The sequence below is a fragment of the Lepisosteus platostomus genome, chromosome 8 (genome assembly GCF_059453375.1).
Source record: "Lepisosteus platostomus isolate fLepPlt1 chromosome 8, fLepPlt1.hap1, whole genome shotgun sequence".
NCBI classification, from domain to species: Eukaryota; Metazoa; Chordata; class Actinopteri; order Semionotiformes; family Lepisosteidae; genus Lepisosteus; species Lepisosteus platostomus.
This window is the reverse complement of record NC_142618.1, coordinates 24,952,331-24,979,258: the sequence shown is the minus strand read 5'-3', so window position 1 is coordinate 24,979,258 and position 26,928 is coordinate 24,952,331. Positions and strand designations below refer to the sequence as shown.

General features: G+C 34.9%; 1 protein-coding gene across 4 annotated transcripts in view; it reads left to right on the top strand.

Moving 5' to 3' along the window:
* scn5lab (sodium channel, voltage gated, type V-like, alpha b) overlaps positions 1-26,928 on the top strand; it is a 201,886-nt gene that overhangs the window by 93,736 nt on the left and 81,222 nt on the right. For all 4 annotated transcript variants that reach the window (XM_088642957.1, XM_088642958.1, XM_088642956.1 and 1 more), the window contains 6 exons: positions 113-292; positions 1,402-1,755; positions 14,177-14,309; positions 20,507-20,745; positions 24,879-25,052; positions 26,550-26,906. In XM_088642957.1, coding sequence (XP_088499083.1) covers positions 113-292; positions 1,402-1,755; positions 14,177-14,309; positions 20,507-20,745; positions 24,879-25,052; positions 26,550-26,906 — 1,437 coding nt within the window. The remainder of the gene's footprint in view (positions 1-112; positions 293-1,401; positions 1,756-14,176; positions 14,310-20,506; positions 20,746-24,878; positions 25,053-26,549; positions 26,907-26,928) is intronic.

The window sequence follows — 26,928 nt, the reverse complement described above, 5'->3', positions numbered from 1 at the left end:
TAGCTATTGTAGACAAATTCCTTCATGCACTTTCCAAGATTTAATATCTAAAATAAAAACTGAACCTTTTTTAATGCAGACTTGTACAATATGATTGTTCTCCTACTTTCAGGCAATTGTGAACAAAGTTCAGGAGACAGACTCAGTCCTGTCACCTGAAATGTCCCCATTTCCTATGAAAGACACTAAGGAAAGACGGAACAGGAAAAAAAAGCATAAGACGTTATCAGAGGGGGCCGAAGATGATGCAGAAGATAAAACAGCAAAGCAGGACACTGAAGATAGGCAGAGGGTAAAATTCACATTACTTGTGAAACAACATGAATGATTGATCTATATCAATGTAAAAGTCCCAGGGCAAAGGTATATTATTGATCAGAATAAAACCATTTCTGCATTATTTAAGTACAGTGATATTACCTGCATGTACAGTAGATGCAATTAAGTTTTAATCTATTTTTTTTCTATTTTATGTCTATATTTAACTTTTATTTAATATTAGTTTATTTCTGATTGGTTATGTGCACTGACATTACTTCTAAGAGAATTTTGATAATTATGGCATGAGAATGCTTATTGTACATGTAAGTGTATTTTATGCTTATAAAAATGAAAGGTCTATTGATATAACAAAATAGATTAAAAAACACATTAAACTGGAAAATAAGATACAGCAAATGCATGGAAATCCGTATGGTATACAGCAGGTGCACAATCTTTGGAAACCTAAAAAAAATAATTTATTGTATTAGGATTCTGGATGTGATTTTAACAGAACCATCTTTTGAATACTTCTACAAAAATAATATACACTCTAGGTAAATGACAGGTTAATGTTTCAAACAAAATGGATTTTAGTTTTTTTCTGTTGTGGGACAGAACACTGTTTTATGACCTTGAACATCTCCAAATGTGGAAATGCTCATGGACATCTTACTTACAAGGGTTGAAGGTATTGTCATATAAGCATGCCTGCCACTGTAAATATCTGTACCTCATTTTAGTAAAGTCATTTTCATATAAAAAAATAGAAACACCTGGCAATATGGTCACACTCCTTCACTACTATTGCTAAGCTGTATACTATTGCTGATAGCAATAGTTCCTAGTCATCTAGACTCCCCTTGCTTCTCTGATAATTACAAAGCTGTCCTGTGGGTGTTATAGAAGAAATCTTGTCTCAAAATGTGCCCTGGCAATCAACATGTCAGGTTAGCTTTGCTATTTTTAAAACTTACTCCATTATTGTGTTTTCTTGCTAACAATGGAAGTCAGTTTTTCACATGTAAGAATTGCACAAAAAAAAAAGAACTGAAACAAATGCTAGACTGAGACTAAGACTGAGTCCTCAGGAATACAACCCCAAGGGAGTGCTTTCTAATATCTTCTTTTTTGTATCAGGGTAATGTCTTTCTTGCTCGGACACTCTCCTCTGCCAATCGAAGGGAGAGCCAGTGTAGCATCTTCAACTTTCGTTCCCGAAATAAAGAATCAGAGACAGATTTTGCAGATGATGAATGCAGTGCAAATGGAGACAATGCGAGTCGCACTGGGTCCCTTGTCATTCCTTGGTCTAGAAGGCGAACTAGTGCCCACAGCACAAGTAGCCACTGTTCCCAAGGCAACACTCCCACTCTGAATATCAACGGAAAGCTGAATATCACAGTAGATCGGAATGGAGTTTCTTCTTTGGGACCTCCTTCTGCTTTAACATTGCCTGTAGTTTTGGTGGATAAAGTTAACACAGAAGACCACGTGAGTACCACATGAATTTCCTTTAAACTTTGTCATGTGAAACTTTGTTTATTTTGTAGCATTGTCTGCACTTGTGGTTTTCAATGTGTTGGTAAATCCTGAAAATTCATATTCCTACAATGTGGACTTGCTTTAATAGATTATTTTGGTACACGTTTTTTTTTATAATAACATAGTTATTATAGAGCTCTAAGCCTTCTGGGTGTTAAACAGTTTACTTGTGTTCCCTTTGGATTGATGGACTACTTCATTTTATTTGACCTTTTTCTCATTGTTCTCATTACATCCTAATACTGCATTTTTTAAAGTGGTTCTGAGTTCCGCTTTTTTTATCAAAGTCAAAAGAAAGAGCATAAAAGACTGAGAGAGGTACAGTATACTGTATGAAGAATATTTTTTTTCCTGGTACTCTTTTACTTCTCTGGTACATTTTCTTGCAGTCAGCTTTAATGCAGTCAGTTTTTTTTTCTTTTTTGGGATTTTGAAACAGGCATTATTTGTGACCCTGAGTTATTTGCGAGCTGCGCTCCATCAAGCCATTAATAATTATTGTGAAGGGTTTATTTCAGTGTAGTAGGGACATAAACCTTATAGTAACATCTCCCTTAGTGCTTGTACAGTAGTTAAATAAGACATAACATGATGATGAGTTCCAAGCTTTTCTAAAACAGTTTCCTAGCACGTGCATCTTCATCACTTTTGTACATTGCAGACTGCCCCTACAAAATTAGTATTTTATTGGTGTTAAGCTCCAAACAGTATCTGATACTTTACATTGTTGCACAGTTGAATGGAAAAGCATCCTTCAGACTTATGCAGTTTAATAAGGTAAAATGGTACAGTGCATATGGAGCTGAACTGTAGAAGTAACACATCAAGATTCTGTTATTGGAAGTTCTTTTTAAAAGACTGGTGCATTTTTGCCAAATTTCCGCCCTTGGAAAATCTTATTGGTAAATTAAACAATGTATTGCAATCTGTAGCTCATTTAAATTCATTTAAATGCCTTAAATAATAAATCTTGTCTTTGGGATATGTTTATTTTAATGCTGCAAGATACAGTGCCCTTCAAAAGTATTAGAATGGTGAAGTCAAAACTGAGAATTAGTTAGTATGAACATAATAATAATAATAATAATAATAATAATAATAATAATAATAATAATAATAATAATAATAATATATTCTCTTTAATATCAAAATACATGATAAGTACAGTACAGCTCTTAAGTACAGTAGGGTACTTGACATCTGTAACATTCGCAAATTCGCTTACACACAATTCGGGCTGGGTGACAGGGTTTTCTATGGAAGATGAGCAGTGCGAGGTGAAACCAAGCCAAAGGTTATAAAGCAAAGCTTTTGTTGTTTTGTTGTTTTTGTTGTTTGTTGTTGACAAATCTCCATGTCCCCCACCCAAGCACCCACTTCCAAGTATTGGCATCTCAGCGTTGTCTTGTTTTATATTGTAATGAACACTCCCCAGTTTGTCAGTGGTGTGGAAAATGCCAAGCTGGAGAAAACTTCATAAGTTGAGTGGCAGATGTATTGCCTTTTTGGTTACAGTATTGTGTGCTAATCACAGAGCAGTGAAATGACTTGAAAATGCAGTCATCTCTTGGATGTGAAATGAGGGATTCATGTTGTTTATTTCTGCTGATTACCATAAGTTTGTGATTACTGTTGTTTCTTTTAGTTGATCAATGTCATTTTATTACCAGTGTTGTCGGCAATTAAATGCTTTGTCCGTGAGCTCGTTTAAAGGGATAGAAGAGTAGAAGGACAGGAATTTCTAGGGATTAGATTTACGAAAAGAAAAAATAATTAGGAGACAATAATTTACACAACTGCAATTTACAATACAGTTTACAGCTTGTGCAAAAATAACACAAGGATAGGAGGTATTTAGGTATTCAATTAAACAAAATGAATGCTGAATATCTTTATTTAAAATTAGCAAAAGTAATGCGACAATAAGCTCACAGGAGTCTCTTGGTCAAGTAATTAGACATCCAAGGAACATCCTATGTTCCTACACCCTAACCTGTCTCACTTTGACTTCAGTATTCGGAGTCTTTAGACAAAAGTTGAAATTACATCTCTGACAAAGAAAAACAAGCATTGTGGAAGTTCAAATAAAAGACAAACTCAATCATAACCATACTACAGAAATTGAACATTGGACATATCAAAATCAACAATCTGTAATATACTAAAGAAGTAAAACACAGATATATTTACCAATCAGCCGAGCCTGGGACATGCAAGAAATACACTACAAATGATGACAGAAAATGATCAGAGTTGTCATGGAAAGAGGCAAGGAGAGTGGGGATGAGTGTATCAAAATCTACAGAGGTGTGTACTGCAAGGTGTAAAACTCTCATCACCACCAAGAATAAATATTCTAGAAAAAAGAAAGATATTTTACCCAGAAGTACTAAAATGAGCCAGGAGAGAGAAGAGTTTTGGAATACAGTTAAATGAAAAGTTTAAGGTAGGGAGACAGAAGAACTGCAGTTGTGCTAAAAAGCAACACATGTACAGTATGTCAACCTCTGGAACTGGCTCATTCATCTTTATTGATGATGCACAGTAGGTAATGATTGCAGGAACATAATTAATTCTAGAGTTTACAGAAACATTTTGTCTGCCTACATAGGAGAGAAGGCGTACATATTTAATTTAGGCAGAACTTTGCCTTGCGGCATAACAATGACCCACAACATAAGGCTAATGCAATGAAAGAGTTCACTGGGAGGAAAATAAAATTGTGAAAAATCTTACGCTGACCAGGTCAATCTCCAGATTTAATGTTAATTGGTCATATTAATTTCATGAACACAAATACAAATTCTTTGTCTTTAAAGTAAAAATCACAATGTGTCTCAATACTATAGGAGAACACTGTATATTTGTATCAGATTCCTTTTAGGAATTCCAATTTTAATATAACTATTAGTACAGACTGCTTAAGTCTTTCTTAAAAGTTGTATCACTTGGAAACGGGCCATATTGACCTTAATTCTTAGTGGTAGTGCAGAGTATGGTTGTGATTCACTGGCTAAAGGCAATCAATAGTTGGCACTTGTGGTATGTTAGAAGTTGATTGCTTCATTTAATCTTTCTCTCTACTGTGCATCTTTAAATCCACTTACATGGACTATTATTATGGAATTATATAACTTAAGGGGAAATTTTTATAGCTGAAAATAAAAACAACGAAAGTATAACTTCTCTGAATGTCATGCATAATATACAGTTATAATTATAAATATATTATACATTATACCTTATATACATACAGTAGCTGGTAGTGATAGCTAAAAATAATTTTAGAAAAGTACACAACAGTATTCCGCCTTTTTTATAAACGTTTTCTGCATCAAAGACTTTAACTCAGTCATGTAAATGTCTAATAATACTGTAGGTATATATTGTGTAAAATACAGTATATACAGTATAAACAGTACAACATATACTGTACATAATACAGTAGGTATGTGCTGGAAATGTCTGGAAATGTTATGATGATTTTATATACTTTGGCAGCACATTCATTTTCAAACACAGATGATTGCTCATGTTTGCAGCTGTAGAGTGTAATCAGCAAATCAGAGATCTTGTTTAGATTAAAAACTTAGTACAAGCTTTTTTATATTTCCAGCTGAGTAATTTTGTTTTTTAAAACATTCCTACTTTCTTTACTAATATTATAATATATATAATATATATTATAATATCATTTAATATTTAACATACAGCATTATTTAAATACATTTAACATTTAGCATACAATTAATAAAAGTCAAAACAGTATACAAATTAAATTCTATAATCGGAAAAAGATTGTTCCTAAGGGGCTGAACATTGACCGAGATTTGAAACCAGGTGTTTTAAACCACCACTGGTGTTGTTAAGCATTAACCGCAAAATAGCGCGGTCCTGCAACAGAATATTTAAAAAAGAAAGCACAGTGCAATACAGTATGTATACCACATTATGCTGCATTATTTGTCATGTATTCTGAATGAATGGATCTGTATATTGCTGACTTTTTATCACTTCAGTCTCACTGTCTTCAGTATATGCATTTTGTAGTATTTTATGTAAAAAGAAAATTGAAATTGAAAATTGAAATTAGTCTCATGCCTCAGCTATAAAGACAATTTGTCTATACTGAATAATTTATTTCCAGTTATCTCCTAAGGAATGCAGGCAGTATTTATACATCTAACACTATATCCAATTAGCACAAACTGTAATGTTTGAATAAAATGCTAAATACTTTAACAGTTTCATCAAGTTGTGGTGGTGAAGGTAATATGAACTGTGCCTATGTAGCTAAAAGTACAACAGAAAGCTTTCAAAATAATTTAAAATTAGGCTCTTCAATGTCAAAACGAAAAAAGTATGTTACACTTAAACGAGATATAATGTATTCTATGTAACACCTTTGTAGTGGCTTCAATTGACATTGTGACTGTATTTTGATTGTTTCAAAAGATGTAACAACTACATAATGTTCCATAACATTTGTTAAAATACATGATAGTACAGTAAGTCTCAGAGATACAATAAATATTATCATTGATGTTGCCATTAATATAGTCATGTTTTTAATTTCAAAGAACGGTCATAAAAGGTTAATGACATGAAGTATATATATGGTATAATCCTTCCATACATTTTCTAACCACTTTATCTAGTACTGGGTCATGGAGGAGCTGGATTCTAACCTGGTAAGCAAAGGGTGCAAGGCAGGATACACCTTGGACAGGGTGCCAGTGCATCAAAGAGTACAAGCAGATATTAATAAAGATATTCATGTTCATTTTCTTTACTGAGTCTCATTCTTTTGAAGGAATCTGCTAAATTTATTCTACTTTCATCATCCTCACACTCTTGATTTGCCATATCGCTCATCAGCATGGATAAGTGGCCTAAGGAGCCAGACTCAAGGAGTCGTGTCTTTCCAGCTCACTTGGGTGTTCTGGTCTCTGAATAGAGGTGTGGGTTCAAATCCCACTCCTGACAGCTAAGCTTTGCCAGAGTTGCAGCCATTTTACCCTGCAACTCACAACTGGCAACCCACTGAAGCTAAGCAGGTGTGAGCCTGGTCAGTACCAGGATGGGAGACCTCCTGGGAAAAGCTAGGGTTGCACTAACCGGTGTTAGAGGGGCCAGCAGGGGGCAATCACTCTGTGGTCTATGTGGGTCCTGATGTCCCAGTATAGTGACAAGGACATTAAATTGTAAAATGGCACCATTCTTCGGATGAGATGTAAGACCGAGGTCCTGACTCTCTGTGGTCATTAAAAATTAAAAAGAGTGTTTCTCAAAAAGAGTAGGGGTGTAATGTCCTGGCCAAATTTCCCATTGGAGTTTCCCTTTACTAATCATGGCCAATCATGGATTGGCTTCATCACTTTGTTCAGCTCCCCACTGATAGCTCAGGTGAGCATACTGGTGCACTATGGCTGCCATCGCATCATCCAGGTGGATGCCGCACATTGGTGGTGGTAATGGAGGAGAGTCCCCGTTACCTGTAAAGAGCTTTGAGTGGAATGTCTAGAAAAGTGCTATATAAGTGTAATTAATTTTTATTATATTTCAAATAATCAAGCAAAATCTATTTCATTAGCTAGATTTCTTAGAATACTAGCCAGTAATTTTAAAGTTGACACTGAAGACTAAGCTGTGAAATATGAAAAAAACAAAACAAATTTAGATGCCTGGTTAGGTACAGTGTAGGCAAAAACAGACCATAACATACTGTATATGCATGCTGTATCTATTACCTAGTGGGCAGCAACATAATTTCTAGAATGTTAAGTCTTGATTTTATTTTTCAAAAAAATGAAAAAAAAGCATTTCCTATTTCCAATTTCCATTTGTTTAAACGTTTAAAATAAAAAATAAGGTGTCAGAAAGAATTCAACATTGTTAAGAACTTAAGAGAAATTGCACAATGTCATTATGTAATTTGAAGAAAACAGGTGTAAAGTTATTTGATATACTGTATATATCACATTTTTTTTTGTTCAGGATATTGAGATTTTATATTGCATTGTTCTACCAGTTGAGTAAAATATGAAAAGTTGGAGAGCCATTTATGCAGCAAAGCATAAATAATTTGAGATAAATTGAATAATTTGAGAAGTATCTTGCTCAAGAGTACAACAACGGTGTTTGGATCCCATGACTTTCCAGGCTAAAGCTCTAACCATTGCTCTTCGCACTGGTTCCTGAAATGGAAGGGACAAGGTCCCCATCCTTAATAATATGCCTTAATAAAGATATTGTTGAAACTAGATCTTCAGAAAATGTAGGCAATTGCTTATTTTCTATTATATATTAATACATATATATCTTAAGTACATACTGTATTAAAGTACAAATTTTAAGATGGCAAAATTCCCTTCTCCTCACTGTTAGAAAGGCTATTCTTGTTTTTTTCCTTTCCTTTTTATATAACACTAAATAAAAAAGTAAATTCTCCTTGTCCTTATGTTAACTGTGGAATTGTGTGAAATTTTGAATTTGACTAACTGGAAATTAAATTTTTTTAAAGACATACCTTTTTAATGTGCATTTAAGAATTAAAAGATAGAATTACAACAAACACTCACTCAAAACAGAATGGAAATTTCATCGTTGTTTGTGGGGATTATGATTATAATGTTGAAATAAGCTTTTGAAAGGGCTCCAGTTCCTACAATAGAGCGGAATCATTTTGTGTGACTCATACATGAGAAGCTTTACTGCTGTTCTGTGAGCAGGATCCTGAGCTTTGTCTGTCTTGTCAAACCGAATGCTTCACAGACACTAATAGAATTTCCTCCCCTTTGAGCTCCCAATTCACAATGCAGATTGTACAGTGCAATTATTCTAATGAGAGGGACACAAGCATGACATTTTAAAAACAGCCTTTTCTGTATTTTTAGCAATGGGAATTGAAGTCTTATTTGTTCCTGTTGAGTAAATCAGTCTTAATCATTAAGGACCTGCTTTAGTATCCTTTGGAATCATGACTGAAATTAGAATTTAAAACCTTAAAAGAAATCCCTAAAAGTATTTGAGGTCATACTAGGATTCATTAAAATGATGTACTGCTGTTAAAGATTGTCTTAGGGAAGGAAGCAGACATCAGTTGGTATGCACTTTCTGATCACAAAAGATACACACAGAAAAGAACAATGTATTAAAATACTGTAATTATACAGCATCAATTACTCACAATACGCAATATAAAAAATGAACAAATACAAATATATTAGTCAGAACCCTTTCTTGAGATTTCCTTCTCAAATATTTTGGAAAGGGTAGATCTTTTGTAGTGTACTTTCTTTCTCTCTTCATGATCTGTTTTTGAACAGATGTATACCTTTCTCTTTGAAAATGAATCTGATTATTTACTTTCGGGATATAGGAAGTCCTGAAGTATGGATTCATTTTGGCTCACTGTATGATCAGTTCGTAAGAACACTCCACGATGAAGTTTAGAAAAGGAGGTAATGTTCCTCCTAATCTATACGTAGGTGCCTACTTTTCCTCTAAGTATACTTTTGTGCAAACTGCCTTCTCCATATTAATTAAATTATATGAAAATGTGTACACACTTTGCTCAGAGGTAATATAGAGTTCATTTTAAGGCAGTCCTGGTTGTAATAATCTTTACCCAAGAATAGAGCTGTAGTAATCAAACCAAATATTCTTGAGGTTCTGCAAAAAAAGGATATATTATATTGCATATGTTTTTGTGAAGTGAAGATTAGGTCCACAAAAAGACTGCACACATCTAACAATTTTCTTTATAGTGTAAGCACCCATATCAAATTTCAAATTCTGGTACATAGAGTAGTAGAGTAGTTTTTGTGAACAGCTCTCAATATAAAAACAGTAAACATCTAGAAAGGGAGAAAGCAAAATCGTATGGATGATGTAATTTGTTGGTCCTATAGTTACAGTGACATATGCTTATAAAGTGCACTGATTACTGTAATCCAAGAAATGGGGCTTTTATTAAACCATACAGAGTAACACTGATCTAAGGATTTTAATTCTTCTTGACTTTGTTTTTAGAAAGATATCTGTCCCTAGGAAAGTAATGAATTATTAAAGGCAGCTAAATGGAAAGCACAGAAGTGTATACTGTTAATATACTGTACAGTACCTTGCAAAAGTATTCAGACCCTTGCACAGTTTTCACATTTTGTTTTAAAGCTTGCATTTAATTAGCAGTTAATATTTATAGCAACCTACTCCATGCATTCAAAGCAAAAAAACAAAGCAAAACAAATAGCAAGGAATACTAATGAGAAAAAAATAAAAAAGTCAAGATTTCATAACTATACAAAATGTTTGCTGTGGCAAACCTAAATTAATTTAGTTGCACAAAATTAAAAATCACTTAATTACTTTACTCTAATAGGACTTTGTGTGCAATAACAGTGGTTCTCATTATTTCCAAATAAATCCTACTTTCTCCGTAAGGTCCCCCCACCGAGGGATTTGATTAATTTCAAGCAAAGACTCAACAGTAATGACAAAGGAGCTTTCAAAACACCTCAAGAAGAAAGTTGTATAAAAGAGCAGATCAGACGAAGGGCATTAAAATGTTTCACATCTCTTAATATCTCTTTGACCATGGTAAATAAAGTATTTCCTTAAGATGTGGTAGTGTTTTATGCCTAAAATGGGGACAAAAATTAAGCTTTCAGTAGGACAAAGATTGAAATTACAAGGCCAAACTACACTGGACTACCTGAAGAATGAGAAATGCAACACCCTTGAGTGGCCAAGTCAAAGATTTAGACTTGAATCATGTTGAGAATATGTGAAAAGATTTGAAAAGTGCTGTGAAGGTGATCTCCAAGCCTCAATCTTGCAAAAAAAATTGAACGTTTCTGAATACTGTTACAAGGTATGTAGTTACTGTATATGTTTTTAGGTATACTAACAGTATATAGACTGTATTGTATATGTACAGTTACCTACAGTATATACAGTAGTAAGGCAGTATGAAATAATTCAGGTGGGTAGCTGTGTCAGCTTGCGTAGTCTGCAAAGGAACAAGTAATAGGTTTATTCCATGCTGAAAAGAGAAGAGAGAAAAGACAATGTTTTGGCTGTGAAGCCTTCTTCATATGTGAGCAGCATTAGTTTCCGCAAACACTGTTCTAGAAGTCTCCAAGTACTACCGGAGTCAAAAGAAAAAGTGTTCAATTTTAGATGAAATCCTTTAGGAATTATATTATAACGATGACATCTGTAAAGAAATAGGAGGTGGTTAGAAAGCCTGGTCCTGGAACAGATCACTGTGAAGAGACGGATTTCTGGTTTAGTGAGAGAGGGGGGCAAATTGCCCAGGAAAGAGGAGAAGGAATGATGAAGAGATCTAGAAAATACTGGGTCACAGCAGAAGTAGGTTGAAGTAGTTCAGGTGGGTAGCTGCGTCAGCATGCATAGTCTGCAAAGGAACAAGCATTAGGTTTATTCCATGCTGAAAAGAGAAGAGAGAAAACATAATGTTTCGACTGTGAAGCCTTCCACACACTTGAAAAAGGCTTCACAACTGAAACGTTGTGTTTTCTCTCTTCTCTTTTCAGCATGGAATAAACCTATTACTTGTTCCAGTGTGAAATAATTATTAATTGTATTCCAAACAGATTAAAATTAATAAAAAATAATAACATAAATACACAGAGTGAAAATATCATATAAGCAGTAACAGGTTTCATAAGATTATTATTGTCTTGCAATGAGTTTTTCTAAAGACATTCTTGGGTAAAATATGTTACATTTTCATTCCAGTGTCAACATTAGCATGTTACTGACACAGATGCCAGACCGAAATAACTAAACACTTTCATTTGGAGTTTCCTGTGCTAAAATGACTGTGAAAAGGGATGCACAGCAGACTCTTAGTTGTCTAGGAAATGCACTGCTGGCACCATGGCAACTAATACTCATTTGGCGATGCTCTTAGAGTACTGTTCATTTGTGTGAAGATGGCCTGGTATTTCAGATAGCCAAAACATGTGTGGGTGTGCAAAATGGCAAAGTGACTCTGCATCAGGTTGCCGATTACAGAGGAGCAGAAGGACATTAAATAATTGCAGGGTCATTACAGAGTGCAAATATGGAATAAATGACTCCAAATCCCTGTAATTTCTGTAAAGTGGACAGATAACCCCAATGGCATGTAGTCTTATAATGTGTCCCATTTACATCAAGCACTTATCAGCATATGAATCAGAAGGCATTTGATAATGTGATGGTTTACTGGTAAAGTGAGGTGCTGGGATAGGTTCAAAATAAAATGTTTAAAATGTTCATGGAAAAAATGCTGTGTGCGAAATAGTGAAATGAAAAATATGTTAAAGCATTTTTGCCTCTAATGTTCCAAGTGAAACTACCACTTACTGAAAACCCCCTGCTTCTTTATGGATTCAATCCATTACCATGGAATAAGGTACAATTAAACATCCTCTTCTGTTTCTTGGGTTGGTATTCTGAGAAATGCTGGGCACTGATGTCAGGCATGAGTCAGTTCAGCAGCAATTTATTCTGTGCAGTCCTATCTACAGCAAGGCTAAAAGCTCTGTAGTCACTTGTAAAATTAATTGACTTGACTTGTGACTTCAAAATGTGAGATTGATAAGAAGTCAACAACAGGCGTTTAAAATCATCATTTAGAAGTGTACTTAGCACATGTTATTGTTCACATCTTAAGCCCAAAGAGAACCTATGTTCCTGGTATATACTGTATCTGAAACAAGTGACTTTTTGGTACATTATACAGTATGTATTTATTTTCCAAACTGAAGTAGTGTAGCCAATTAAATATAGAAATGTGTTTTTTTCTCTGACACAATGTTTATTTCTAATTAATTGTATCCAGAGACAGCTCCATAAAGATTTAGTTTAAATAAAGAACTTCAATTAGGATGTCTTTCAAAAGGGGTTTCTTGTCTCTTGGTAGCCTTGGACCAAAAGCTTTAGACTTTATGCTTGCAGTTGCTCTCAGCAGAAGAGAAACAAATGATTGAAAACAAAAACTCCTCTTTGGAGGAACTGACATCTGACAGAATGGCAGTAGTTATTCAGGATGAATGTCCTTGGGTTTAAGGTTTTGTAGGAGTTTAATAATCTGAAGATTTTTTTTAGAATTATTTTATTGCTTGCTCTGTTACAGCATTATAAAGAACCTTTGTACAAAAATGGTCCTGAGAATTTGTATATACCCGCTTGATTTTAAACTCAGAGGCAGATGCCCTTCTTATGTTCATATATTTACATTATTTAAATATACTGTAGGAATCTCCAGCTACTTCTTTCAGTTTGTGGTTTTGTACTCACTGAGTTTAGGTTTGCCAGTGTTTTGGCAATTATTCAGCTCATTGCTGCAACTGTTATGCTGCACAGGATGAATGAAGTCCTTTAAATGCTTACCTTCAACCACCTCCCTTGGCAGAGATCTGGGCAGAGACTCCACAGTGCCTGGTAGCTCTGTGTTAGCTCCAATCAGAGAAGTGGTGATGTCCCACTGGTATTGCTGCAGGTTTGCAGTTGCAAAGCCAGGTCCCAGGGGAAAAAAGGAAACCCTCCCAGTGAGGCTGGTCCATAAGCCTTCCCATCTCTCATGGCACTTGCACAGTTATGTCCTGCCCTGTAGGAAACCATGCTCTCTATTTGATAATGGCTTGAGCCAGGAACCTGGGCTATTGGCCTCAGTAGGTGCTCTACTGCTCTACTGCTACTTGGGAGCACTCGTATGCTGACTGTCTTATGTCTTTGTAAACCTTTTATTCCCTTTCTTTAAGTTTGGAATTAAAGTCTGACATGCTTGAATCAGTTTTAGATTATAATAATATTTTATGAATGAGCTTCTTCATACAGCTGGAAATGTCTTTGCAGTAAAACAATGTCATGCTTTGTAATAATAAGGAGCAATATCTCAGCTCAAAATAGGATTGCCAATTCTGACACAAAATTACTGTTAGAATTTAATATAATAAACTTCAGTGTGGACTCATAAGAACAGAGAAACTGTTGGCTTGGGGACTGTTTTAAAAGATTTTCTTCTTTTAGGGTTTTCCTACACTTACAAAACCCCACAGTATGGCTTGAACGGTCAGCATAATATATACAAACAACTTCAGTGTAATAAACTACAGTATGCTGCTCAACATAATGAACCTACATGTAGTTGCCTAGTTGAACTTGTTAAAGTCAGTATTTAACATGTAAATAAAATCACAGTACAGGTATGTGCATGCCATATTACCTGTTAATAATTAATTCTGAATGTTGAATTTTCATGTTGATCAGATTGCATTTTTGTCGGGAGCCGATTAATGTTTTGGATTTAGTCTGTACATGTTTCTCCGACCTGATCTCTTTTTTTCCAATGCAGATGCTGAATTGCATAAATGAGACAAGCAACATGTTAAACCCTCGCAGATTTTCTGCTGCAGAGTTTTTAGAGGAGCCATTTCAAAGAGAACGAGCCCTAAGTGCAGCCAGTGTGCTAACTAATGCTATGGAGGGTAAGAAATATTACATCTCACTATGACTTATTTTCCTATTTAAAAAAAAAATCTGTTTTCCCTTCTGTAAACTGAAAGTATTCTATGTTTCAACAGCCAGTTATTACTGAACCTGCTTCATTGTTGCAAACAAACCGCAGTTTGGGAGAGAATTTAAAAAGCATAGGTATCCTAAACTCCTTATTGTGGAATACAAGGGGATAATATTTCACTGGCTTCCAACCAATCTAGTCACGTCAATGCTCTGCCAACTTGCGCACTGCCCTCTGGGAATGTCTGTCCAGCCAACATCTTCTGGCCTAGCCTGTATTTTAATCAGAAACCATTGGCCTATGGAGCCAAAGCTTCACGGGTTCTACCATAGGCCAAGAGGCTTTTTAAATAAGGAAACCGATTTCAGGAAGATTCTGATTTCTCATGTTTTATTATAACACTACAGTTTTATGTGGTGTCTGAAAAACAATATTTAAAATATTCACTTTAGTATTTGCATAATAATTATGAAAATTATGTTTGCCTCTGACTGCTCTGCTCTAATATCAGATATTCTGAAGTGCTTATGTTTGTGAGGATTTTAAAGATTTTAGATATTCTAACAATTCTTTATCACAATGGGTCAGCAGCATAGTTACTATGATCCAGCCTATGTTTCCTCCTTCTGAAGCTCTACGGTGCTGAAAAAAGTATGTTAACCCCCCATATACTTATGGGAATTATAATTTGTAATCAAGATGTCAAGATGTTTAACTGAAATTGGTTATTTCCTACACAACCAAAACCAGGGTTTTGTTCATTTCAATGTTTTGTAGGATGCAATCATATATGAAGCATAAAAAAGTGTTATTCCACATTTACAGTGCATAAGTGAAATAATAAGTGACCTCTAGTTTACTTAGCACAATTAAGGGGGTCAACAGATTCAATGGTGAAATAATTAGGTACAAAAGGGGAACACAAACTATGTTTGGGCATCCCTTTCCTATATAGTGGTCAAAAACTTTGTGGCTTTGGTGTTCACCATAAAGGTTAGTGATCTTTACAGTATGTCAAGATCTCCACAAGAGCAACTCAGAAGATCATCCAAGAAGTCATTAAAAACTCCAGAGTAACATTTAAGGATCTGCAGACCTCTCTTGCTATTGCTAATGTTAGTGTTCATGCCTCACCCATCAGGAAAAGACTGAATAGGAGTGGTTTCCATTGGAATATGACCAGGAAGAAATTTATCTCTAAAAAGAACTTTGCTACATGTCTCAAATGTGGCAAAGGGACCTGGATGGTCCTCCACACTACTGACAGATGAGTCAAACGTTTCGGCCACAGTGAAAAACATTTTGTGTGGCAAAAATCAAGCACTGCCTTCCAATAGGAGAACCTCATTCCAATTGTCAAGCATGGTGGTGGAAATGTCATGATTTCTGAAGGGCACAGTATCAGCAAACTCTGGAGCACAATGTCAAGCCATCTATTTGTCAGCTGAAACTGAGACAAAACTGGGTCATGCCACAAGGTGAACATAATGATAAAAGCAAATGAACAAAATAACTGAGGAAGAGTTGACAAAGTAAAAATCTGGACCTAAACCCCATGGAAATGCTATGACCTGTGTCAAGCTGTTTGTGCAAAGAAATCCTCAAATATCACCAACGTGAAAGTTCGGTAAGGAAGGATAGGCCAAAATGTACTGTATAAAAGCCAATTCAAGAGGAAAAATCTAGTTAAAGTCATTGTTGATTAAGGAGGTGCCACCAGTCAATCTGAATCTAAGAGCTCACTCACTTATACACATGAGGATATTTGTTGGATTATTTTGTTACATAATCAAAATATTTTTACGTCTGTGTGTTATACCTTAAATAAGGCTATCTTATTCTTTTAATAAGACTTTCATGGACATCTAACTATGTTTTAGGTATAATATACAGTATATAACAATACTGACAAACCTGGTGTTTCACAGACTTTTTCATGGCACTACACACAGTAATGTCCTATGCGGCATTTCTTGATTTTAAAAGTGTGTTTATTGTTAATAGATATATTTATTAAAAAATCCAAATTCCCTAGTGGAATACTGTATATTGTATTTTCACTTTATGAAATTGCTTTTCTAGTGAAGCCTCAGATTTAATAATAAATCTCTCCATCTGGACAAGTTGGTCCTGTCAGTGCCCAAAGGTCCTGCTACAGGAGGTATTACATGCAAGGTGTTCTCATCAGGACAACTACTGTACCATGGGGGCATGTCTGTTTTTTAGAATTTAGTGCCAGATTCTGCCAATGACAGGGCATAAAAGAAAACTAACTCCTAGTGTTTCATTTATCTGATGTATAAAATGATTTCATAATCTGTGTGATTAAGGACAGAATGCACGCTGATCGAAAGACATATTTACCACTTACAAACAACAAGGATATGTGTGACCTGTCAAGTTTCAATCTCAAATCATAAGCTCCTAAATTTAAAAGACACATTTGTGTGTCAGACTTACAATGTGCGATCTTCCTCCCTGAAGAGAGTCAGTGCCACTGGCTGCGCACTTTGGCACTTCATTGCAGTTTTGTTGCAAGTCTCTTTTCCTGCTAATTTGTTACAAGATTTGGTGATCTTCAGCTTTAAGACAAATTAAGCAAAGTCAAGGAAAGAAGGAGCAATTTGAATCACAATTGTGCAAAGGAAAATAATGAAATTGTCAGATTTTTCTACCTCTGATCTTCACTGAGCACCTGTGATAGGAGCAAGTTAATTGGCATTCTGATGTTTTTATGAGCAGTCTTTCAACATAAATGAAAGTTTAATATTAAAAGTGAAATAGTGGGGAAACATGAGAAAACTCGAAACAAAATGATAAAAAGTAATTTTGCCAATGCTACATTATGAATGAAATCTGCAGAATCTCATTGACTGGAAATATTAATAAATGAAATTGTGACCCTTAAAGTACTCATGTTTATGGCCAGCCAAGCTAGATCCTTCCCATATTAACAGAAAAGGGTAGCTTTGTAACACAGAGATTACATCTAAAAACATTAATTCACCAGGTAGACAGAGGATGTACGCTCGTCTCCAATAAAATAAAAAAAATAAAGTAGAATGCTTACTAATTCATGAAAACGCCCTTTCAGAAATGAAATTGCATTGCAGTTCAGTGGGGATGACAAGAGAAGAGAACACAATTGCAATGAAATGTAATCCTAATTTCAGATAGTCAAGTTAAAAAACATGCAAACATTTCTTAAATGGGTTAACCACTGTTTACGTTGTAGCGGTGGACTACAATCATTGTAGAAACAGGTGGCAGTGTCCTGAAGTGTAATTAAAATGACAAGAATATGGAGGAAGAAACTAATAATTCACTCTGAAGGCTGATGAGTAAAATTTGTTTACCTTTTGACAAGGAATACAAATATTTGTTGAGGATTGTATTTAAGCTATTGCTCTTTCAGTTCTGTGTTGTTTTGTGCTTTGACAATGAAATGTTGGTAATATTATACCTGTCTAGAATTTCAGAGATCATTGCAGTCAGGAAACAATAGCTGATGAAAGATGTGTTTACAGGAGGCTTAGTATTGGGTACATTTTCCAAAATCAATAAAATCTGGCAAAGCTTATGTTTATACAGGCGGAAACAATGCCAGAATGCACACCATAAGAGTCACTGAACCTTAAGGTCTGTTGTTTCAGACATTTTTTAATGCAATCTGTTTTAAATATACAGCAAGCATAATTTGGGTACATCAATAATAATGAGTACATCAAGATCTTTAAAAAATAGACTTTAATTCTAGACCTGAACAATAAATAGTATAGCATGTTTGTATTGGATCCAACCTTTCAAGGTCACACTTTGTTTCTTTTTATTAATACGTAATTGCTTTTTACAAGTACAGACAAGAAAATCGTAATATATTTATACAACGGTATATGTTAAAGCATTAAAAATATATACTCTAAATATAAGTTTGTGGTATTTTGTCAAAGACCCAGAACTTCTGGAAGTAGGCTTAATAGTCACTGGGTATTCACAGAGCCTGAACACATAAGCAAAGCACCCAGTACGTCATCGGGGGGAAAGTGTAAAGGTTTATTGTCTTCAGCAGCTCTAGTGACAGCTATGAAAACTCCATAAGAAAACCCAATTTCAGCTGTGATGTCCATCCTTAGTGTATAATCATATTTGGAAGACTGTTCCACAAACAGGAATGGGATGTAAGATAGTTTTACCATAATGTCAGAAAAGGGGTTTGGGAGACTACTGTAGCTCACATTCATTGTATATCTCTAAAACTGTCATTTGAGGGTGACATCATACATTTAGTGTCTGAAGTCGAGTTCCTTGATGAGGTGTAAAGAAAATGCATGTATTTGCTACATACTGTAGCAGCTAATGATGCCCAAGTCAACTTGACTCACACAGGTTGTTAAACACCAGCTGTGTAATTAGCACAGAAAGGTAAATCTTGTGTTAAAAAAAATAGCCATTTCTTGTCTGATCAGTAGAAATGTATCTGTTACGCTTGAAAATTGCTTTGCATTTTCCTGTCCTGATGTCCTAATTACAACAGAAGAACTGTTTCTAAAGGTTACTCTTTTAGTCAAAAACTGGTACCTTCTTCAATAAAAACCACACATGGGGTTGACTAGATGGATGATTATGCATAAAAAAACTGCTGTTCTTGATTGGCTGTCACTGTGTCCAGTAGTACATCTACAGTATGAGCTGAAGAATCCATTTTACCACAGAAAGTCATACAACTTCATACAGCAGTCATACAGCAGGAGCTGGAGAGGTTCTGTATGTAGGAGTGGTTCAATATCCCTCAAGAGTTAAAGAACCTATTAAAAGTGTTACGGGAAGCATCTACAGTACTTGAAGCTATCAAAGTCAAAGCAGAGTTCACAGAATATTGATTGCTGAGGCATAAATGAATGTGAGAATCATACATTTAGAAAAACCTATACATATTTTGTCAGATTTACACATAAAATATTGTATTTGAAATGTCTATAGACAATTCTAAATATTAACTAAAATGATTCAAAATAATTCAGCAGTTGTTCTAGTCTATTGCATACTGTATACTGTTATTTAGTGCTGATTAGTGAACAGAATTTTTTTTATTTCCTAACATCTTATTACCCAAGAACTTAATCCCTTGTTTAGACCATCTACAGGTGTCATTTTTATATTCGTTACCAGAGCAATTTGTAGAAAGGGGAAGAGCTTCTGATTTTAGTCGATTCACTTTATACCTATAAGCAGCACAGCACTAATGCATTACTGTATATCCATCAACATGGAAATGAGGATTTTCCTTGATTATAGAGTAAGAATATGGAGTAAGAGACATAAAATAACAGCTTGGGTGCTCTAACTAGTATCCGTCTGTCGTGGAACTATACAGTTGTTCTCTCAGAAATGGTAAATTAGTCAAAGTTCATAAATAAAGCTCTTAATGTTTACTTTAGTGTAGTGTGCAACTTTATTGTGTAATGCTTTCTCCAGCTTTCATATAAAGTAAGTTTATATTGTTAAGCATAGGCAAGTCCATAATCGAACTATTTATATGTATACACTGTACTGTATATGAAAATATTGTGGGATTTTGTTAAGCAGACAAACTGTACAACAGCAGGCTAATTAAAGTTAGTCAGGCAAAGCAGTAACAAATTAAAAGAGTACACCCACACAACAGCTCATACAATAATCCGATTTTTTTTTTCAGTGCTAACACTGTACAGGTATGTATGATTTTGCACAGAGTTAACAATTTCCTTTTTTAGCCATTTTCAGATTTAGCACAAGCCTTTTTACTTGAAAAAGACTCTCTTGAGGGTAATGGATGCTTTTTCTCCATGTGAATGTTAACATGTACGCTTCTATATTTTCTGTTTCTTTAAAACTGTTTTTTAACCTAAGGGGATTATAAAACCTGAGCTGGGTCATGCAATACATTTAGCAAGTATTAATTTAAAAAATACTATGGATTTTGAACCATTGTGTGCACATGCTCTGTTTTCCACAGGGGAGCATATAAATCAAAACATGTACTCTGCCTCAAAGACGCAGATTACACTGAGTATTTTTTTCCTTATCTGTTTGATAAGCTTTGTAAGTCTTAAAAATCATTTGTCTACATTGAGATGAAAAATGCATTCCTATTTCTCTTAATTGTCTTGATTTCCTTGCTTTTAGAACTGGAAGAGTCTCATCAGAAGTGTCATCCTTGCTGGTATCGGTTTGCACAGCATTATCTGATTTGGGACTGCTGTCCTCTGTGGCTGAAAATCAAAGAGTGGGTGAAGTTTGGAGTGATGGACCCCTTTCTTGATCTAGCTATCACTATTTGCATTGTACTCAACACTCTCTTTATGGCATTAGAGCACCATCCAATGACGGACGATTTCAACAGCATGCTGTCTGTCGGGAACTTGGTAAGGCTTTGATGATGTCGCTCCTGGAAGCATTACATATATGGAGAAAAAATAGTTCGGTCTCTTAACACACGGATACGGAATAGATATAATATAGTAAACATCAGGAGGTTCACGTCTGATTTTTCTCATTGGCAAGATCTTTGTGCAACTCATTTCCTATACAAGTAAAATGTCAAAGCATTCTCATTGCTTGTTAACAGTAAATGATTATGATGTGAAATACTGCATGGGCAGAAAAATATCATACATTTCACTGTAAATGTGTTACACCCTTTGAAGAAGCTTTTCACTTGTGGTTTGATGTCACTTTTCGCATTGTTAAAGCCTTTACTTAGAGTAACACGTACTGGACCAGTGCACGTACCTATATACAGTAAGTGCTAATACCACAATTTAAAATGTAATTGATAAAATAATTTTTATTTTTGCTGAGCATTAGGAAGCATATTAGCCTGATTGTAACAAAGCTATTTTTAACAATTCACCATTGAAATAGCTTTAGAGTGTAAATTTACAATCAGCTGAATGCGTGTACTGGGGTCGTGCTTACCCCATGATTGCTGATGACCTTATCCTTCCACATGCCATGTTTATGAGGGGAGCATAAACAGGATAAGTAGGATAATCATTACATTCTAGAGGATGGTTAGGAATTAGTCCCATGGATTCCTCAGTTGAGTAAAGTAACAGATTTAATTATATATATATATTTCCATTATAAGCACCCAGACAAAAGTGGTGTAATAGTTTGTTCTTTAACTGTTGGTATATGAAGCTATTAAAGTCTTCAATGCAGGATCTGTACCATTAAAAAAGAAAGAAGTGTCTCCACACATAACATATTATTTCTACACTTTCAAAAGCTACATATTAAAACGTGTAGTTGTGTTCTTTTTCCTTTGTGCAAACTTTTCCTCAGTGGCCTCTGAATTATTTCCAAGGATAAACTGTTAATTGTGAGATGAGGTCAAATTGTTTACATTTCTTAGCCTGAAATAGCTTTTCACTGTTTTAGTGATGGTGACGCCCTGAAAGAAGGCAGGCTCTTGTATTATTAACAACACCAAGAGTTTATCCAGTTCCAAACAAAATTAAATGCCCCACACCAGTTCAGTTTCTTCATTTGTTTTCCCATTTATTGTCTTACAGTGCATATCATTTGTAATTCTGTGGTTAATAACAAAGTTATTTATTAACATATGTTTTGTTATTTGGGAAATATTGTATATACTTAATGCATCAAGTAGAAATCAAATATAAGATAAATAAATCAAATGAATGAGTAGTGTAAAAATATCCATTCTTGAATAAGTACATAGGTGAGGAAAAACTGTCCACAGCCTGAAAGAAAGTAATTAAAACAAAAGTTACAGAATTTGTTGGTTATTTTGATTATGCTATTGTGTGTGAGGAATATATTGAATTAAAACACAATCTTGATATCACTGTCAATAAATGTTTAATAAAAAAGTACAGTGGGATTTTTAATATATTACCAAAGGCAAAAGAGTGTCGCACTTCACGTAACAAAATCACAGGCTCTGAATTTTGCTAAGCTGTTGTGAAGTAGGAAGGACGTTGTACAGATGCAACAGCGGTCCAGCTCAAATACCATTCTTTTTTTTTTTCAGCCACAAACAATTCTCACAGACTTGACAATCTGTGTACAAATTCTTAGTTTAGAAGCCTGGCAACTGACACATCTAAAGTGAGGGTGTGACATTTTATTCTGTTTTCCTTCTCAGAAAAAAAAAAAGTCTCAGATGATGGACCCAAGATTTTATCTTTGTAATTATTAATGTCTGATCCTATAAGACATACTAAAAGATGCAGTTTGTTTTGTCATTTTCTGTTAGGACATGAGAATGAATAATGCCTCCTAGGTTTGGGGCCAGATGTAACACATGTGACACCTGACCCCACTATGCTATAAGGCTCTTAACAAGAAAATCAACATGCTGTACAGTAGTTGTTGCATATCCATATCAAATAATGTAGTATTTTCAAGGTTACCATTTATTAAATGATATGATTAAACATACAGTAAATATTGGAAAGCTTAGAATTTGTTTAAACTTGCTATGCGAGCAAAGAATGTTCCAGCAGATCTTATGATGGTTTCACATGTTTATGCAGAGATTCTAGAGAAGAGAATTAACAATTCAGTGGCACCTACAGTACTCAGGTAAAGAGTTAATGGAGCTTTAGTGTACTGGGTTTCCGAGCCATTGTCTTTAGTATGGTGAAATATGAACATGTCTTGGACACTAACAGTACATTATAATACTCCATTCATCTACAGAAACATTCCATTTAAAAATAAAGAAATTTGCTTTTTTAAACTCGCTATAATCAGTCTCTCTTCTCATTTATGCCACAAAATATCCCTTTGTTGTGATTTTTGTGATTTAATAACTACAGTGTATATACTTTTCCTATAGACTTCTAATTACTACTGTTGAGGGAGGAAAGTTTTCAATAGATCTAAGGATAAATGTAAGATGACCTTCTGAGTACTGGTGCACACATCATAGAGTGTTTGATCGACAATATGTGGGCGTTTAGCCATTGGAATAGTTTTTAAAGAAGAATTACTTTTTTCCCCATGGGTGGATCTTGAGTGTGTACATTCAAAAACTCAAAAAACTATGAAAGGTCTTTTATATAATTCCTAGGAACGGCAGAATTTGAGTGTTATTCCCATGCTATTGAAAATCTCAAGGAATGAATAGCAGTTGGGAACAGCTTAACTAAGAATATACTGTATTAAAACTTAAGATTGATATTTGTAACATTTGTTTAGCACACTCCCATTCACAGAAGAATAGTGGTCCTTACTATGCAGTAGAACATTTAAAATCCATACTTAAAGATATGATTGAACAAGTACATAAAGGAAATATAAATGACAGGATACACAGTATTATAAAACTCATTATATATATTACATTAAACACAAAGCATATTAATTTTAAAATAAAGCTGACTTTGCAAACCTCATTTTAGAGCATGCCACAGTACAGTTCGGTGGGCTGAAGCGTTCCATTTTTACCAAATCAGGGTTAATTAGAAAAATTTAAATGTGAAGTGAACAAAACCACCTTGAAGGTACTGGAGCAAAAACAGAAGCCTGGTGATCTCATTTAGATGTTGTGGTCTGCACATTTTCTGCTTCATAATATTGTAGGAAAGACTTAACAGCAGATGCTCCTTCTGGAATGGGTGTCTTTGTGTCACGTATCTGGTGTCAGATTGTGGAATGTAGCTTTGAAGAACAACAAACAGAACTGGAGTGCTGCAGCTGCATGTTGGAAAACTGCAGTTATATCAACTATTTTAGCTTTTGAGCATAAAAAAGAACAGGACATCATTTTCTCTTGCCTGAAATTGTAAAACAAGATACTAGGACTGCTTTTGCCAGCACAATCTGACCAGGAATGATGAGTATGTTGTTAAAGCCAAAATTAAGAGTAAAAAAGAGGATATTTGCCCTGATCAGTGAGGTAAAGCTTTCACATATTGTCTTTGTCATGCAATTGTGTGATCTAGTAATTGTGTATTTGTACAGTTTATCTGTCTGCACGTCAGACTATGAAAAATGCAAATATACTGTATTATAAACAATTTTATCTTTCAAATTGTGATTGAAATTTTTGTTCTATACAGTATGTTCAAGGTCTAAAAACCTAGAATAAAATAAGTACTGCAGCCACAATAAACCAAAAAACAATGTAACTTAGTCTTTGAATATCCTGCACCCCTACCAACAATAAGTGAATTTCTGATAATGGATAGTTCCATTTTCAGAATGCACATTAGTATGATTGCTACTGGAGAATAGACACAGGTCTGAACTTAACAGCTACACACTATGAAGCAGTCTTTCACTTGAAAGACTGTTAATGTGAATACACCAACAATGTGAATGAAACAAATATTTTTGAACTTCTCCAATTGATTTGGTTTTCAGGTTTGAATTTCTGTGCTGTACAATATCGTTTTTCATTTACCCTCTTTTGTTCTCCCTATCATGTCATAATTTTCATCTACCACAGACCTTGTCAGTAACAAAATATCAATAACCTGAAGCGAATACTATTTCTTATTGTGGACATTGCTTATTTTTACAGGTGTTCACTGGAATCTTCACAGCTGAGATGGTTTTCAAAATCATTGCCCTAGATCCCTACTACTACTTCCAGCAGGGCTGGAATATATTTGATAGCATCATTGTCAGCCTGAGCTTGATGGAGCTGGGTCTCTCAAATGTGGAAGGACTGTCAGTGTTGCGTTCATTCAGACTGGTAATTTCACATTCTCAATCTTCCTTCTCACCTCAAAGCTAATATGCAATGAAAGGGTTTACAAAAACAATTGTCCTGAAAAAACATTATGTAAATCCCAAAAAACTTAAATCAAGCAATCAACAGCAAATTAACATATAAATACTTATATAATGCATGTGAGCCTCATGCATACTGTATATGAAATACTTATATATGAAATACTGTAGCTTTAATCATTCAGTAAAAAAATAAAATACATTTTTACAACTTCACAATATTTTCTCTGGACGTATTATTAATAAGGCAGTACGAAAGCGCAGTGATTAGTATTGCTGTCTCGCAAGTCTGGGGCCCTGGGTTCCTGTGGTGCTACCTGTGTGGAGTGTGTATGTTCTCCATATGTTCACGTGGGTTTCCTCTTGGTGCTCTCGTTTCCTCCCACAGTCCAATGACATACTGGCAGGTTAATTGGCTTCTTGAAGAACTGGTCCTGGTGTGAGTTTGTGTGTTTCTGTCTGTGTGTGCCCAGCTGGTGCCTTGCGCCAGTTGCTTGTTGGCTTCTATGTGTTCCTGTATTGGATGAAGTGGTTAGAAATAAAGAGTCACTTAGATGTTTAGAGATTAATTTAAAGTTAATTGTCTACTACTACTTCTAATAATAATAATAATAATAATAAATCTATAATTAAACTATTACTTGATTCCACTGACCATAGAGTTATAGAATAGACAAAGGTATCCAATTTCTGCTAAATATTTACATTTAGATGTTATTTTACTTTTTGGAAATAATAAGTCTGCAGATTTAATATTGATTTATTGAATTTACTGTTACTTTGCACTTCATTTCAATTGAATTTATTTGTGAACTTAGAAAATAACCCCACTGAAAAGATCAGACAGATATTATAAACAGTTTTCATTCTATAATATACAGTATCGATGACAATTAAATCCAATACTGTTGCATTTTTGAATGTACTGTATATAATTGTGTTGGCTTGAGCTGTTGTTTTCCAACATCATTTGCTTCCTCAAATATTGTTTAAAATTGACGAAACAGTTAACGTTAGCAAATCTGTAGTAAATCCCCTTGTCAGTTATTAATTTATGCATATTCATAGTTGTTACATATCACTCATCATAACTTTGTTTTACTGTATGTGGCTTCACTTGTTCGAATGTACCCAGTGCCAGCTCTTATCATTAGTAGTTCTCCCCATGTTTGTGTGATTGTTTTCTATTTTCAGACCATCTTTCAAAGTCATGCTAAATAGGCCAACTGCTGTCTCTAAATTGTGCCCATGTGCATGTGTGTGAGGATTCTCAGTGGCTCTGGAGCACCAAAGGAAGGGAATTGGGGGAGGAATTCAGCTCAATCCCTGTGTCTGCTAGTTTAGGATTTGCCCTTCATTAGCATGACGTGGCTACGCTCCAGTCATGGATGGACTTGCTTTCTTGTTGTTTTGGAGTAGCAATTTCTTTACCTGATAATGTATTATTTCTGTTTTGCAGCTGAGGGTCTTCAAACTCGCAAAGTCCTGGCCCACCTTGAATACACTGATCAAGATCATTGGAAACTCAGTAGGTGCCTTGGGAAACCTGACATTGGTTCTAGCTATCATAGTCTTCATTTTCGCTGTGGTGGGAATGCAGTTATTTGGAAAGAGCTATCAGGATTGCGTCTGCAAGATTTCTAAGGATTGCACTCTGCCCCGATGGCACATGAAAGACTTCTTCCATTCTTTCCTCATCGTCTTTCGGGTCCTGTGTGGGGAATGGATTGAAACCATGTGGGATTGTATGGAAGTGGCTGGGCAGCCCCTGTGCATCCTTGTCTTCATGCTGGTCATGGTGATAGGAAATCTTGTTGTAAGTTATGGCTTTTTTTTCT